Below are 16,964 nucleotides of genomic sequence, written 5' to 3'. Positions count from 1 at the left end.
GCCAGTGTTTACAGGCGGCAAAGCAGCTACCTCAATATGACTGAGGTGCAGTGCTGAAGGATGCTCCGACTGTCAAGAGCGACAGTCAACTATACCTGTCAGATGATAGGGCCTGAGATCTCCCCTAACTGTGTGGGTGGACACCCCATGCCAGCGGCTCTGAAGCTCACAGCTGCCCTCAACTTCTATGCCTCTGGCTCCTTCCAGGGTTCGGTGGGTGATCTTTGCGGTGTCTCCCAATCAGCTGTCCACACTTGTGTCAAGCAGGTTACAGACGCTCTGTTCAGACGGGTATCCACCTTCATCCACTTCCACTGTGACCAGGCAAGCCAGACACAGCGATCCAGAGGCTTTATGGCGATTGCTGGCTTCCCCGTGTCCAGGGTGCTATAGACTGTATACATGTGGCCATCAAGGCGCTAGCGGGTGAGCCCAGTGCCTTCGTCAACAGGAAGGGCTTCCACTCCATGAACGTGCAGATAGTGTGTGATCACAGGATGCAGATTCTACAGTCTGTGCAAGGTCCCCAGGCAGCTCCCATGACACCTACATCCTCAGACACTCCCAGGTTCCAGGGCTCTTCAGTGCTCCGGCTGGATGGATGGCTGCTGGGTGACAAGGGCTATCCCCTCAGAAGGTGGCTCATGATGCCTCTCCGCTATCCAAGGACAGAAGCTGAGCAGCGGTACAATAGGTGCCACACCTCCATAAGGCTGTGATAGAGAGAACCATCTGTTTTCTCAAGATGTGCCTCCGTTGCCTGGACCGCTCAGGGGGCGCACTCCAGTACCCCCCAGATCGTGTCTTGGTGATAGTGGTAGCTGCTGCGTTCTCCGCAATCTTGCGTTGGAAAGGGGGGGACACAGAAGACGATGAAGACATTGACACAGTGACTATGGCTGCACATGATGAGTCCAGCACTAATTCTGGGGATGAGGAAGCACAGGGGAATTCTGAGGGACTAAACGCTGACCCGGGACTACACCAAGGAGGCAGGGACACCCGGGAGACTTTAATCCAATGAACCTGCAGCTGGCTCCACACACATGGATCAGGAGGACCAGCCTTGCCTGGCACTTCCATTCTCGGCAGTTAAGTGCTAAATCTGCCAGGTCATCAGCTGCAACTAAGGGCTTTGGACATAAACTTCATTGTCCATCAAACACTCATGACATGTTTGTAAAACATACAAATGCAGAACAAAGGAACCACCCTCAGCCTTGGTCACACATCTGGTTTTAATTTTCACCATCATCCTAAGGTCACACAAAGTCAAACCAAAACGTTTTTCAAGCATAAACAAATAATAATTCCCTAATCTCAGGCCAACACAAAAGCACCAGTGAGCCCAAGGTGCCTTATGCTTACGTTTACGGGTGCTACGTCTTGGTGCCCCCCCCCCCCCCCCCCCCCCACCCCCACCCCCATCGCTCGGAGTGGCTTGTGAGCCAGCCTGCTGACTCTGCTGTCCTATTGGCCTCGATGACCTTGGCAATCGTCCTCTGGCCCATGGAGCTTGTGCTGGCCCCGCCTGGGAGGGAGCGGCCAGTTCCACAGCTGGCATCTCCCCAGTTGTCGCAGCCTCACCCGATGACGTGGTCATTGGGAGAGGGGGCGGAGCAGCTGTCACCCTCATCCGGAGCGCCCTGAGAGGAGCCCACAGATACCACAGGCAGCTGCTGCGCTGACGTGAGGTCTTCTCGGACCTCCCTGCTCACCGTGGATGGATGGGCAATGAGCTGGGAAGCTTGAAGCCCACACCATCTCCCACATTGGCAAAGACCAGCTGTGGCCACTGGTGCTGTGAGGACTTGCAGGTCCGAGTGTATCCCCAGGAGAAACTGCTTGTTCCCCTGGAAGCCCCTCTCCAGGAGAGTCGCCACCCTCTCCATGGAGGAAACATGACGCTTGGCCATGAAGCTCATTTCATCACTGATGCTCCATATGGATTCTTCCACCACGGACACCAAGCCAAGCATAGTCTCACGCAACACTCCCAAATGCTCCCACACACCCAGCCGCGTTTCCTGCAGCTGCTGCATCACAGATGAATCCAGAGGCACATCATCATGCCCCAACTCAGCACGTGCCTGGTCCCCTACAGTCCTCCAACTGCTGGCGCCATCAGCACTCTCTGTCTCTGCCAGCTCCTCCAGCGACTGAAGTGCCCTCTCCACTGTGCCCCGGGACACTAGCCGATGTTGCAATGCCCACTGATGTGCTAGTATCTGCGCTGGTGCCTGCCTCGCAGAAATGTGTGACGCAGGTGACAGTTGAGGGCCCTCAGGTCTGGAATTGCTCCTGGCCTACAGGCTCTGATGATGCTGAAATGAACAACAAGGACAGTGGATCAGTTAGTGTGCACACAGTGACACACTTCATCCCTTTCCCCCAGGCTCATCATGCGCTCAACCTTCCAGAACCTATGGAGATGAATATTGGTGGGGTGGCAAATAGTCAGGAGGAGACCCTAACATTACAGGTGGATACAGGCAAGGGCTGGTCAGATGGCCTATGGAATGCCAAATGGAATGTTATGTGGATAAGTGGGAGGTGATGCACTTGGGCAGGAGAAACACACGAGGGAATACACGAGGAATGGTAGGACCGTGGAAAGTAAGGAGGATCAGAGGGACCTTGCTGGGCATGTCGACAGGCCAGTTAAGGTCACGGGACATGTACATAAGGTGTTTAAGAAGGTAAATGCCATACTTGCCTTTATTAGTCAAGGAATAGAATATAGGAACAGGGAGGTCATGTTGCAAGTGCAGAAAATGTTGCCTAGGCCACAGCTATAGTTCTGCATGCAGTTGTGATATGCGCTTCATGGGAGGGATGTGATTGGAGTGCAGAGAGTGCAGAGGTCGTTGACCAGCATGCTGGTTGGGCTGGAGAGTGTGACTTATGAGGAGACATAGCACAGTCTGGGGTTATTTCCCCTGGAGCAGAAGAGATTGAGGGGTGACATTATTGAGCTTTATAACAGTATGTGGGCATAGATAGGGCCGACAGAAAGGAACTTTTTCCCTTGGCGGAGGGATGAGTAATCAGGTAGCATTGATTTAAGGTAAGGAGCATAAGGTTGACAGGTGAGGTGATGAGGAACTTTTGCACACAGGGTATGTTGGGAATGTGGGATGCACTGGCTGAAAGGGTGGTGAATGCAGAAACCCTCCTAAAATGTAATAAGCATTTGGATGTCCAGTTGCGATGCCATGGCATACAAATCCATGGGAATAGTGCTCGGAAATGGGATAAGGTGACTTTGGAAGGTGCTTGACATGTGCATCTTTGAAAGGCCATGGGACCTTTGTCTATGACCCACACCTCTGACTCTATCAGTCTGTGAATGAGCAATGTTGCAACAATAATGAATCAAACAATCGTTAGTGCTGTGGATGGTGGGAAGACAGAGCGGATGTCACTGTTGACCTCAAATACCTGGCCGCTCCACCCCAGCCTCACGTTACCAATGGACCTGCCTCTCAAGCTCCAGGGCCTCCTGCTCGAAGCGGCTTAAAATCATGAGCTGGGCCTGGCCGCCTCCAGGCCACGAACGGTCAGAGGCATCGTGAGCATCTTCTCCTGAAAAACAGAGAAGACCATTCATTGCGGCTAATCGCACACGGACTCTGCATGCGCACACCGCACCCCAATCACAGTGACCCATATCAGGCCTCCAGTACCTCCTGTCCCCGCTACTGCTGATCAGTCACACAAAGATAGTACGCCTGCTCCCAACCTCCCCCAATGGCCCCTTGGACACATTCTGCATCCAACACTTTAAGAAACACATGGTCATAGCTCCCATAGCAAGGAAGCGCAACTACGTGCAGTATCGAGGGCAGCAGATGGCACTTGGCCACGAGACCTTGAGGCTCCCCTTCCACAATCTGATCACCGTGAATAGGACATGTGTTGGAGTTATGAGTATGCACCGAGCTGCATCTCCTGCAGGTTGCCCCCATGTGTGACTAAGATGCGGGGGAGAACTCATCTCCTCATGAACCACTCAGGCTGATGTGAGCATGGGCACTATCTGCTTACCCACCCAGCATACGAGAAATGCCCAACATGATTCAATGCAGTCACAACAGTAAGTATTGAGGGGGTGGCCCTCAAAGGCTAAGGCTACCTGCTGGGTTAAATGCCTAATGCCAACATGGTACTCACCCTTTCAGAACACAATAAATCGTTGAAGCACTTGGGATGCTGGGTCCACATTGCAGGAGCTCACCACCTCCGCCACCTCCTCCCAGGCACTTTTCATCATGTGGGGGACGGTCCTCCTCCTCCTCCTGTCCTGGGGGACCAACACCTCCCACCGTGCGGCCACCTCCTCAAGGAGGGCAGCAAGGCAGTCATCAGAAAAGCGAGGGGCACATTGGCCCCCCCCCCCCCCCCCCGCTGGCCTACACTGCAGCCTGCCCTGCTCCTCTGCCCTTCCCTCCAGCCTGGCCTGCTCAGCCGACCTGGAAGTGACCATTGTGAGCGGCCTACAGGAGGCTTCTAGGCCTTCCTTTAAACAGACTGCCAGGTCGCCATTGGACTCAGCATGCCCGCCACAGCCTGCACACTCCCGCTATTCACGGGAGTCAGAAATGCAAGGGGCGGGCCTTAATTGTCCCACCTGCGCAAAATGGCGGCGCGGCCCCAATCACGGGCGCCAATCGGGTCCGTGGCCGCTCCTGCTCTGCCCACCAGACAGGCAGAAAATTCTGCCCCTAGTGTCTTGTGATCTTTAACAGGCAGATAGCATCACTGTTTAATCTCTTACAAAGGATGGCACCTCTGACAGACAAGCACTCCCCTCAGTACTGCACTGGAGTGCAATGCTAGGTCATCTGCTCAAATCCAGGAGTGAGATTTTAAACCTTCAGAGGCAAGAGGGTTACCAACAATAACAACTTGACAGCAGATGTCTGAGAGGTGCCTTACTCCATTAGTTCTCTTCCCAAAGGCAGATCCAACCCTGAGCACTAAGACCCCACCTATCCCTGAAAAGAACGTGCAAGGTTACAGTGATAAGGCATGGGAGTGGGACTAGGTGGAATGCTCTTTCAGAGAGCCAGTACACACACGATGGGCCGAATGGCCTCCTTCTGCACTGTAAAGATACTGTGTTGCTGTACTTCTATTTTGCTCCACCTGCTCATCCCTTCTTATACAGTACAAAGTCCATCGCATTCCTACCTCTCTTTAGCTCTGAAGAAGAGTCATATGGGCTCAAAACATTAACTCCATTTCTCTCTCCACAGATGCTGCCAGACCTGCTGAGATTTTCCAGCGTTTTCTGTTTTTATTATTAGAAGAACTTGTTGTCTGTTGTGGAACTCTGTTAGCATACACTTTCTCTATATTCCAATCTTTCTTGTTTCATTTCATTGATCATTTCTTGTGCTCATTGCTCTTCTAAACTTTTTTCTCTTGTTCCTCCTAAAAATAAAATCATGCTGTCCTACATCATTTCTTTTTCCCTTTATCCCCACTGCATTGAAATTGAGAACCTGAATTTATATAACACCTGTAAAATTCCCCGAAAGTGCTTTACAGCCATTTAAGTACTTTTTGAAGTGTATCCAGTGTTGGAGGAAACGTACCAGCCAATTTACACACAGAAAGCACCCACAACGAACAATGTGAGAAAGGCCAGTTTGTTAATGATATTGATTGAGGGATGAATGATGCCCAGGATTACCAGGGGATAAGTCTCCTGTTCTTCTTCAATATTATGCCATGGGATCTTTTGCACCAACCGGTGAGGGTGAGATTTTGGTTTTAACTTTGCATCCAAAAGACAGCACCTCTGGCGCTGCAACGCTCCTTCAGTGCTGCACGGGAATATCAACCTAGACTTCGGTACTCAAGTATCTGGAGTGAGTACCTGAGCCTGCAACCATCTGACTCAGAGGCATGAGGGCTACCCAATGAGCAGCTGCTGATACCTAGGCATCAAGCATCTAATTCAAACTCATACTTTCCAAAGAACCTCAAAGCTGTGGCATTTCATACCTCTTACAGTTTTTGTTTCCCCCTATAATTTACAAGTCTTCACACTCCAGCTAGGCTATTACCCAGTCACTGTGGTAGATTTGGACTGGGTGTGATATTGTGAAATGAGTGAACCTGATTTACATCTTTCCCCATTTTTATTTCCAGGAACTAGCTATCATCATTCTACGCTATTGCAAAAAGATTAGATCTACCCCAATGATTCATAATTAGCCTTATCTGCTCTCCAATTTTTTTTAACCTAGAGGATGCTCGACACTGTAGCCCTAGACCCTTCATCTAGATTTCTCAATTTCAATCTACCAACCTCGGGGAAAATGGTCCATTTCATTTGGGGCAAGTGCATTTCTTCAGCTATAACCTATTTACCATATGCTCCTTGAGACAATGTTACTTAAGCTCTCATTGTGGCTATCTAAAGAATATTCCACTTCACAGCTGCCAAGTTCCACTATGTGTCTGATTTATGTGCCTGATAAAGGTCAGACATGGAAAAAACACTAAGCAGCACGAGTGGCTTCAATTCTGTTTACTTGTTGCATCCTGAATTTGCTGAGCTTCACTCTGCCTGGCTGCCATTCTTTACCAAATTCGCAGACGGTTGTTATATCATGAGAAAGCAATTAGAAGAGCCTTATTGAAAGCATTCCCACCAGTAATGTACACAAAACCTGAGTCAATCATGGTACCATGAAGTGCGGAACTCAGACCAGCAAAGTTCATGTACACGCTTTTAACTTATTACTACAGAGATAAAAACAAAAAACTGCGGACGCTGGAAATCCAAAACAAAAACAGAATTACCTGGAAAAACTCAGCAGGTCTGGCAGTGTCGGCGGAGAAGAAAAGAGTTGACGTTTCGAGTCCTCATGACCCTTCCACAGATCTGCAGTTCTGTGGAAGGGTCATGAGGACTCGAAACGTCAACTCTTTTCTTCTCCGCCGATGCTGCCAGACCTGCTGAGTTTTTCCAGGTAATTCTGTTTTTGTTTTTAACTTATTACTGTTGTTATTACACAAATGTTAATTACTATAAACAGGCAGGTTATTTATGGTTGGAAAAGGCATGAGGAGGGTTTTCTGTAAGAGATTGTTTCATGACAATACTACATTAACCCTGTTTGGTAAACACACTGTGATAGTGGGGTGGCTTAAGAGATGACACGACCTGAATCCCTGTTCAAAATGCACATGAATCATGTGTGAGATTTCAGTCAACCCACCGGGCTGGTCTGGATGATGCTGGGCGGGTAAGAGGTTGATCTTTTGGAATGCAGTCCCAGCTGATGGGATGAAAGCTGCCTCCTCCCAGGTTTTTGTTTCCTATGGTTGGGTATCCAATTCAGCCCCTGGCAGGCGGGCACAACTTCACAGAACAAATCCGTGCATAACTTGGCATAAATTTCCATTAGTGTTTGGCAGAATCACCTGGAAAGTTCGCGAGGGTGGTTGCACAGGAACGGAAATGTCACTTTATTGCAGTTACCATTCGGGATCTGCTGGAATTACACAGGAACACTAAAGAGGTTTTCCCAGGCCTGTCACTGTCCCTATAATAATGCAGAAATCTCTAGGCATGAGGTAAAATAAACCACATTCAGAGGGTCACTGTGGTGCCATTAATGTGTTGTGATGACATAAAAAGAACAAGATTAGTTCTTATACTTGGGAATGGAGCACATCAGCATTGGTACTTTAATTACTGAAGGGCAGCACCTTGTGGTTAAAAAAAACAAGGTATCTTACCATACTCAGAAAACAAATGGTTGCATCAGTGTTGTTTCCTTGTGTGTTCAGTGTCCAGACATTATCATTACATTACATTATCATATCATTACATTATCATGGCAGCAGCATCATGTGCTTCTGATGTTAACCCTTTACCCAACCAGAACCATCAGTAACTTAGTGGAAAGTGCTCCTGACTCTGAATCAGAAGGTTATGAATTTTGCTCTACATCCGGAGTTCATCGCATAAAATAAACTGACATTCCAGTGTAGGCCTGAGGGGATACGAGAGTAGATGTGATTTTAAAGCAAGGCCACACCTCCCTGTGCAGGTGGACATTAAGGATTCCTTGCCGCTATTTGAACACTGGCAGGGCATCGACCCAGTGTGCTGGTCAACATTTATCACTCAAAGAACACCGTTGAAGGACATATTAACTGGTCATTTATTTTCTTGTTGTATTGGGCCCTTGCCGTGTACAACATTTCCCAGCCCAATAACAGTCATTACAGCCCAAATAAATTTGAAGTATGTGAAGCCATTAGCCATGCTTCTGGAAGCTGTGCTAAGAAGGATTTTAATAGGGTGAATAAGGAGCGATTCAGCAGGATGGTTGGTAACCAAGGGACGCAGATTTAAGATAATTGGAAAAAGAACCAGAGGGGAGACATTTTTTCACGCAGAAGGTTGTTATGATCTGAAATGTACTACCCCAATGGTTAATGGAAGCAGATTCAACAGTAACTTTCAATAAAGTGATTTGATAAACACATGAAGAGGAAAAATGTGCAGGGATCTGGAAAAAAAATCAAGGCAGAGGACCAATTGTGCATAAGAACCAGCATAAGTATGATGGGCTGAATGGTCTCCTTCGGTGTGGTTTGGTTCTATACATAGAAAAACATAGAAAGTCACTTTAATCCATTCAAATAGATATTTGGTAGTACAGAACTTGAATATTGCTGACAAAGAGACATACTATCGAAGCTTTTGAAAGTGCTCCTGACTCTGAATCAGAAGCTTGTGAATTTTGCTCTATATCCAGAGTGCATCGCATAAAATAAACTGACATTCCAGTGTAGGCCTGAGGGGATAAGAGAATAGATGTGATTTTAAAGCAAGGCCACACCTCATCAGGACATCTACACATGATAAACCAACAGTAAAGGGAACAGCAATTTATACCGCATGGGAAGAGAGTGCTGATTAGTTGGCATGTAGACTCTGATCGGTAGAGGCATTGCCATGGAGAATGTAGCAAAGAACAGTTAACTGCCAAGCTTTTGTTTCAAATTCAAACCAGGCAGGTCAACCCTAATTGGTCAAGGCATTACCATGGGGACTGAACCAGGAAATGACAATCCCCCAACCTTTTGTTTAGTTGGAAAATGTGTAATGTATAGGCATGCACCTTCTGTCAGTGGCAGGGTCAGGCTGTGAGGATGGCAGTTGGGGGTGAAGGTGTAGTTGGCAGGTGGAGAGCAAGGTCAGGAGGGTAAGGGTGCAGTCAGGTGGTGGGAGCACAGTTGAAAGGGGCCAGGGTCTAACTGGGGGGGTGGGGCATGCAATTAAGGGGATGGGAGTGTAGTTGGGAGGGGTGGGGAGGACAGTCGGATGGTGGGGGTGTAGTCAGTGAGTCCAGTGGATGTCTGGGGTGTCAGGGTGTCCACGGGAAGGGGTATGCATAGTTGGGTAGCCAGGGGTCAGGACGCCCCATGAGGGTCGAGGGGGGCCAGGGGCTTACTTCAGAGGGGGGATGGTGGGAGTTAATGGGGGGAGTCACAAAGCGCATGGGGGTTAGGGGGGTGGGGTGGGGTGGTCTCTATAATAGTTACCAAGAAGCCAGAAGTGGTTTTAATTCTTCTAACAGTTTCTGGGTAATTATTGGTGTAACACAGTCCAAACCCTCCAAAGTTGGCAATTTAAGTCGCATTATTGGATGGTTCCCAGTGCAGGGAAATTGCCCAATGGAAGTTTGAACTTCCCAGGCATTTGCCATGCAAACTTTACCTGGGAGCTTCTGGGGGGTGGGTGTGGAGGACTGGGATGCATTTCAAATCCTAACCATTCATTGCATTCCAATCTTTTTCCTCTTGTTATTTCTGTCCCTTTGCGAAGCACCTTAAATTTGTGCCCTCTGGTTATCGAGCCTTCATTCACACGTTGGAGATAGTTTCCCTTTTTTACCCCAACTAAACCCTTCCTGATTTTAAACACCTCTATCAAATCTTCTCTTAGCCTGCTCTGCACAAAGCAGCACATCCCCTGCTTCTCCAATTGTTGTCTCACCCTCTGCAGAAGCAAGGTTTATTTGATTGCAGAGGATATGGAGAACAAGGGAGCAGCTGGAGACAGACAATGTTGGCAAGCCCAAACAGGAGCCAGATCAATATCTGCCAGGGAAACTGGTGGAGAGGTTTGAGAGCTGGGACCAGACTCACTGACTCCAGCAATCTCTTTTGACCCTCAATTCCGATAGTCCCCAGGCCAAGTTCACACTCGGTGCACTTAGGATGATTTTCTCGAGTTGGAAAAAGAAATTCTAAACATGGAAAATTGTTCCTTAATCCACACAGACATTATTCAACAAAAATGTGTAACATTGCTGAAAATAACAGCTATCATTGAATGGCTGAACAAGCAGGAAAACACAGACTGAGGTACACAACTTGGGGGGTGCAGAGTGAGGGAGACACACAGTGAAGGACACACACTGAGGAGGATACACAGTGAGGTACACACAATTTCTTGGTAAGCTATTTATGTGATTTGAAGGTTTCTGTTAACATTCTAATGCTCCGAATTATTTCCTTTGGGTTTACCGTATATTTACACAGCTGAGACGATGGAGTCCAAGATCTTTTTTGGAAATATATCTTTCAGCTTCTAAGTTAGGTTTGAATGTTGAGCACAAGCTATTTATAAGCTGAAAAGCCTAATGCTGCCCTGAGCTGGTCTCAGTGGGAAACCTGTTGATCCAGACTGTGCGGTAAAGTCGAGTTCTGTTTTAATCTGAGGAGGCTTCTCGGCAGGGAATTGGATTTAGAACTTTTCTTTTACTGTTGATTGACCTCAGTCTGGTTTAAAACATAAGAATACTTTCTCCTTGGGAAACAAACTTAGCCGTTTTCTCAAAATATCTCGTTGGCCTGTATAACATAAAAATTCGGAGCAGGAGTATAGGTCCATGCAGGCCCGATATCCCGTTCTGCCATTTACAAAGATCATGACTGTGCTTTAACATCAACTCCACTTCCCTGGTGTGTCTTCATATCCCTTGGTTTTCTTAGTGCCCAAAAATTTATTGATCTCAGTCTTGAAGATACTCAACAACTGAGCATCCACAGCTCTTGGGGATAGAGAATTCCAAAGATTCACAACTCTGTCAATGACAAGAATTCTCCTTATCTCAGTCCTAAATGGTTGACCACTTATCCTAAGACTATGAGCCTTGGTTCCAGACAGTCCAGGCAGAGGAAACAGCCTTTCAGCGTCTACCCTGTCATACCCTCTCAGCTACAATTACACCTTCGTTGCAGAAGCAGAGACACTGGTTTGAAAGTGAACGGGTACCAAGTGTGTGAGACCCAAAGCGGGCAGTGAACCCAGGGAGCCTGGGTCCTTGAGCGCCGGCCATTATTATTGTCCAGACGCATGGTGACCAGTCTGAACCCAGCCAGATCCACTGAGCTGCTCACTAGAGCAGGTTAGCATTGGGACACAGTTTCAGCCAGGCAGTCGTGGGCCTCCATCACCTGCAGGAACCTGGAGGCTGACTGAAATTCCCAGCCAGCCTTGGAATTTCAGTCAGCCTCTGTTAATTGGCCTGAAGTGACCCTTAACGAGCTGTGTGCGGCCAAGTAGCCCTGCAGCCCAACCCCCATCCCAGCTCCACAAAAAAATAGCCTGAGGGGCACGATGGAGCCAGGGAACTGGCATGCCAGCCAGTGGGGCTATTTTTAGCTCCAGCCCGCCTCTGACCCCAGTCCTAGTGAAGGCAAAGAATCAAGCCCGAGGTCCTGCATTGCGTCATTCTACCCAGTTATAGGCAGCATTCCCTGCTCACAGTATTAATACTAATGCTCTGAGGGACCAACAGAGCTCACACTCCCAGATTAGCAACATTCATAAGGCACACACACTGCCAAATGCAGATAGGACAAGATGAGGGATGGAGGAATTTCAACATGAGGAGGAGAACTTTAAAATTGAGGTATTGCTGAACCCGTAACCAGTGTAGATCAAAGAATCACAGAATCACACAGTGCAGAAGAGACCCTTCAGCCCACGAGTCTGCACCGACACGTGAGAAACACCTGACCTACTTACCTAATCCCATTTACCAGCACTTGGCCCATAGCCTTGAATATTATGACGTGCCAAGTGCTCATCCAGATACTTTTTAAAGGATGTGAGGCAACCTGCCTCCACCACCCTCCCAGGCCGTGAATTCCAGACCATCACCACCCTCTGGGTAAAAAAAAGTTTTTCCTCACATCCCCACTAAACCTCCTGCCCCTCACCTTGAACTTTTGTCGCCCTCGTGACTGACCCTTCAACTAAGGGGAACAGCTGCTCCCTATCCACCTTGTCCATGCCCCTCATAATCTTATACACCTCGATCAGGTCGCCCCTCAGTCTTCTCTGCTCCAACGAAAACAACCCAAGTCTATCCAACTATCCAAGTCTATCCAATTCATAATTTAAATGTTTCATCCCAGGCAACATCCTGGTGAATCTGCTCTGCACCCCCTCCAGTGCAGCGAGCATTGGTGTGATGGGAGAACAGAACTTGTGCAAATTAGGAGCAGAGTTTTTGATGAGTTCAAGCACAAACAGGGTGGAAGATGGGAGATTTACCAGGAAAACACTGAAATAACTTAGTCTGGCAAATAACATATGAATGTAATGTAATGTATAATGGTAGAAACACAGAATATACTCTCATTTTTTAAGGTAAATAGCCTCAGTTTCTTTAGTTTCCATGTAACTGAAGTCTTTCATTCTTAAAGCATTCTAGTAACTCTCCTCTGCACCCTTTCCAAGGCCTTGACAGCCTTCCTTAAGGGTGGTGTCCAGAATTAGCCACAGTTCCCCAGCTGAAGCCTAGCCACTATTTATAAGGATTCAACATGAATTTCTTGCTTTTGTAATCTCTGCTTCTGTTATTAAAACCAAGGATCCCGTAAGCATTTCAACAGCCTGTTCAACTTTCCTGCCATCTTCAGAAGCTTGTTGATGTTCAACCGCTGGTCTCTCTGTTCCTGACACCTTTTAAAATTACACTATTTAGTTGATATTGCCCCTCCTCACTCTTCATTGTTCATTGTTCTCCCCAACACACCCTCCCCTCCCAAATTCCAGACCTTACCGCCATGAGTTTCACTCCCCCTTCCACCCCAAGTTCCATTAGGGCATTCAGGAGAAACATCTTTACCCAGGGGTGATTAGAATTAGAATTTGGAACTCACTGTACCACAAGGACTATTTGAGGCGAGTAGCAGAGATACATTTAAAGGGAGGCTAAATAACCAAAGGAATAGAAAATATGCTGATCGGGTTAATGAAAACGGTTAGAGGAGGCTCATGTGGAATGGCATGGACCAGTTGGGCCAAATTACCTGTTTCTGTAATGTAAATTCTTTGCAATTCTATGCAACATTTTTTGGCGCAATTCCAGATATGTCTTTTTTTTTCTCTCCTGCTCTGTGCCAGGCTTCTAGTTGGCGCGCCGTGGGCTGGTGTTGGAAAGAAAAAGACTGGGGATGTGTACCGGTGCCCAGTGAAAAACCAGACAAGCTACGGATGTGGGAAGCTTAACCTCGGTATCATATTCTTTGTTGTGTCATTGATTGTAAAGTGTCCAATTGGGTTGGAAAAAATATCCCTCTTCAAAATGAATGAACCAGTAACTTTGCACAGTTTCAACTCTAGATCACTGGGCCACACTAGAGAGGTGGACATCTGTTCACAGGGGTTTAACATGCAACACTCTCACTCTTAGCTCCAGTAATGTGACTTGGCTCCCCCGAATGGGATATTAAGAAAGTGAGCCACATTGTGGGGCATGAAACCACCTAATGATCCCAGACACAATTCTTTGACACTGCTGTTACGATGTAAGAATTGGGTTTGGTAGCCCAAGGCTACATGAGGCAAAAAAAGCCAGAAATCTGGATCATCATCACCCATTCACTTACCCGCTGCCAATAAGTGCACTTGGTGAGGACATTACAGTCCATGAGCCTATCAGTTGTGCTGTTTAGGCAGCGAGGAATGGTCACTTGGATGCGTTACTGTTAATATTAGATGCATTGACTGAAAAAAATACATTAGTTGACCAAAATATATATGATGAAGTATATTTACCACATCCCCCACAGATATAATAGCCCAATGATACAAAATAAAAATGACTTAAGAAGGTTTTAATCATTTGGTTCAAAAATAATTAAACAGATATTTATATTTAAATTAATGTTCAAGTCACTATTATTGTCTAATGATATCTTTGGGTGGAGAATATTGGGATTAAAATAAGACTTGGGGCAAGAACCATTTAAAATAAATCATTGCTGGCTTCAGGCTTATCTAATCTACTGTTAATTCATTCTCACAAGGAAGAGTATCCCTCCCTTATGTGTCGGAGTATAAAGATAATATGCGGCTTGGAATGACTTTAACCAGTAATGCCGAAGACCACTCCTTTGTGGTAAGTAATGGCGGTCGTTTTTTTAAAAGATGTTTTTCTAAGGAAGAAAGATACTTACATGTACGTCACACCTTCCACATAGTCAGGATGTCCCAACAAATCATTTTGAAGTGTAGTCGCTGTTGTTATGTAGAAAACACAGCTATAAATTTCCACACAGCAAGCTCCCACAAACAGTGATGAGATACATGACCAATTAATCTGGAGGTTGATTGAGAGAGAAATATTGACCAGGACCCCAGGGCGCACTCCCCAGCTCATCTTCAAAAAAGTGTCACAGGATCTTTTACATCCACCTGCAAAAACAGGTGAGGCCTTGGTACAACATCTCCTCCATAAAATGGCACTACCCACTCAGTGCAGCATACCCCCAGTATCGTACTAAAGGGGCTGCCTGGATTTTGTGCTCAAGTCTCTGGAGAGGGACTTGAACCCACAACCTTCTGACTCAGACAAAGCTGACACTGTAAATAGCTGCACTCAGCAAAAAAATCCAAACGTGGTAATCTGCAGCAACCATTGTATCCTGCTCAATACGCGCATCAAAGGCTCGGGTGAACGAAGGACTTTGGTGCCAAGTGATAGGGCAGCTTTCGAGAAACCTGATGACAGCATCAAGATTGTCAACTATTTCTGATCCATTCACCTATTGTTACTGAATCGGGAAAAGCTGCTGGTCCAGACATATTTGCCCAGAATTGTTACACTTTGCCAGGAACGTGCAGAGGTGAAGTCAAGGTGTCAGAGGGAGTGCACAGCCTTCAAAACAACCGACCTACCCAATTCTTTGAGCACCACCTGCCCCACATTTGACAGAATCTGCAGATCACGCCTTGACTTATTCGCCATCTCAAAACCCATCGAACCAGAGTGGAAGCAAGTCACCCTCAATCCTAAGGAACTGCCTTAGGAAAAGTAAAAAGGGAAAGACTCCATAAACTATCCCCATCTTCAAGCCAACTAATTCTTATGCAGCAAGCAAGGTTCTGGAATGGCCATGAGTGCTGCTACCAAGTTATGGCATGAACAACATACATTGAAGCAGGCTTTCAATGCCAACCCAGGAATCTTGGTGCTCATGGACCTGGTGGTGCCCATAGGACACAGTATGGAAGCATGGGCTGCTTTTCAACCTCTCCGCCATCTTACCTCACAGAACAATAATCCATCTTCTCAACTCAACACTCAGCAATGAACACAATCATGTGTACACGGGCACTTAGAAAAGAAGATATAGAACCGTGAAGAATGGACTTCCACAGGCACTCTGGTTATGCAAAGTTTACACCAGCAGGTTCCTACGTGCTGATGACTTTGCCTTGGCCACACAAAACAACAATCTGTCAGCCACTTAGGAGACCCTGTCTAGTGATTTACAGAGGATGGAGGCCACTTCTGCCAACTGTGACCTCAAGCAAACCCATTAAAGACCATCACTGTGACATTCCACCTCAACACCATTAATCAAACCAAGTCTAAATTTCCTTCTGTACCATAGAGCTAAACAATGCCAAAAAAACACCCTCCTATTTAGGAGTCACGCTCAACTGCACCTTCTAATATAGACAGCATCGCCAGAACATTGGGAAGAAACTAAGCAATAAGGTCATCGTGATCTAGAAATTCAGTGGATCCACATGGGGAGCAGATCCCTGTACAACATCATTCGCTCTGGTGTCATCTACATGTAGAGTATTGCTCCCTGGCATGGCTATTGAGTCCACAGGTCAAATCGATTGGTGTCCAGCTGATCTTTACTGTGAGAATTATAATCGGTCCAGTTTTGTAAACACCAACACCCCTGCTGCCTGCTCTTATACACCACACCTCTACCACAATTATGTAGCCTCCAGAGAATGCAACCTGTGCACCAGTGAAGATATGCTAACTCAGGCTGACTTCATCGATCAGCACAAAACCTACTCAAATATTGAAATTAGTTTGGGACCATCACTGAAGCCCTTCAGTGACTCCCCGGCTCAGTCCTTATGTTCAATGGGGTAATGCTTGGAATAACTGCGACAAACCAAATGGGTTCCTTATAGAGGCCCTCACGATACAACCTGAAAGACCAAACCTCCCCTGCAAACAATGGGTAACCACCTCAGAATCGGTCATGGTAGATTCTGCCATGCTCTGCGTAGATGGAAGGTTAAAACAACCTCATCATGCAAAGTTTTTCTCTATTCTTTCATGAGAAGTGGGCATCACTGTCAAAGCCAGCATTTGTTGCCCATCCCTAATTTCCCTTGAACTGAATGTTTTGTAAGGCCATTTCAGGGGGAAGTTACAAGATTCACATGTAAGCCAGACCAGGTAAGGATGGCAGATTTCCTTCTCGAAATGGGCATTAGAGAACCAGATGGGTTTTTACAACGATTGATGATATTTTTTATGGTCACTGTCATGCCGAACAGGCATGAGGACATTACAATTTTAAAAAAAAACCTGTATGCCCACGTTAAAAAGGGCACTGTTGGTATGCAAGATAGCTGCCAGAGGTCACCTGAC

The 16,964-nt window shown here is 46.9% G+C and overlaps 1 protein-coding gene across 1 annotated transcript in view; it reads left to right on the top strand.

The window, feature by feature from the left end:
* itga11a (integrin, alpha 11a) overlaps nucleotides 1-16,964 on the top strand; it is a 119,969-nt gene that overhangs the window by 23,701 nt on the left and 79,304 nt on the right. The window contains exons 3-4 of the mRNA XM_041174901.1: nucleotides 13,457-13,566; nucleotides 14,362-14,453. Coding sequence (XP_041030835.1) covers nucleotides 13,457-13,566; nucleotides 14,362-14,453 — 202 coding nt within the window. The remainder of the gene's footprint in view (nucleotides 1-13,456; nucleotides 13,567-14,361; nucleotides 14,454-16,964) is intronic.

This window comes from Carcharodon carcharias, chromosome 26 (genome assembly GCF_017639515.1).
Source record: "Carcharodon carcharias isolate sCarCar2 chromosome 26, sCarCar2.pri, whole genome shotgun sequence".
Classification (NCBI taxonomy): Eukaryota; Metazoa; Chordata; class Chondrichthyes; order Lamniformes; family Lamnidae; genus Carcharodon; species Carcharodon carcharias.
This window is presented reverse-complemented; position numbering and strand designations above follow the sequence as displayed.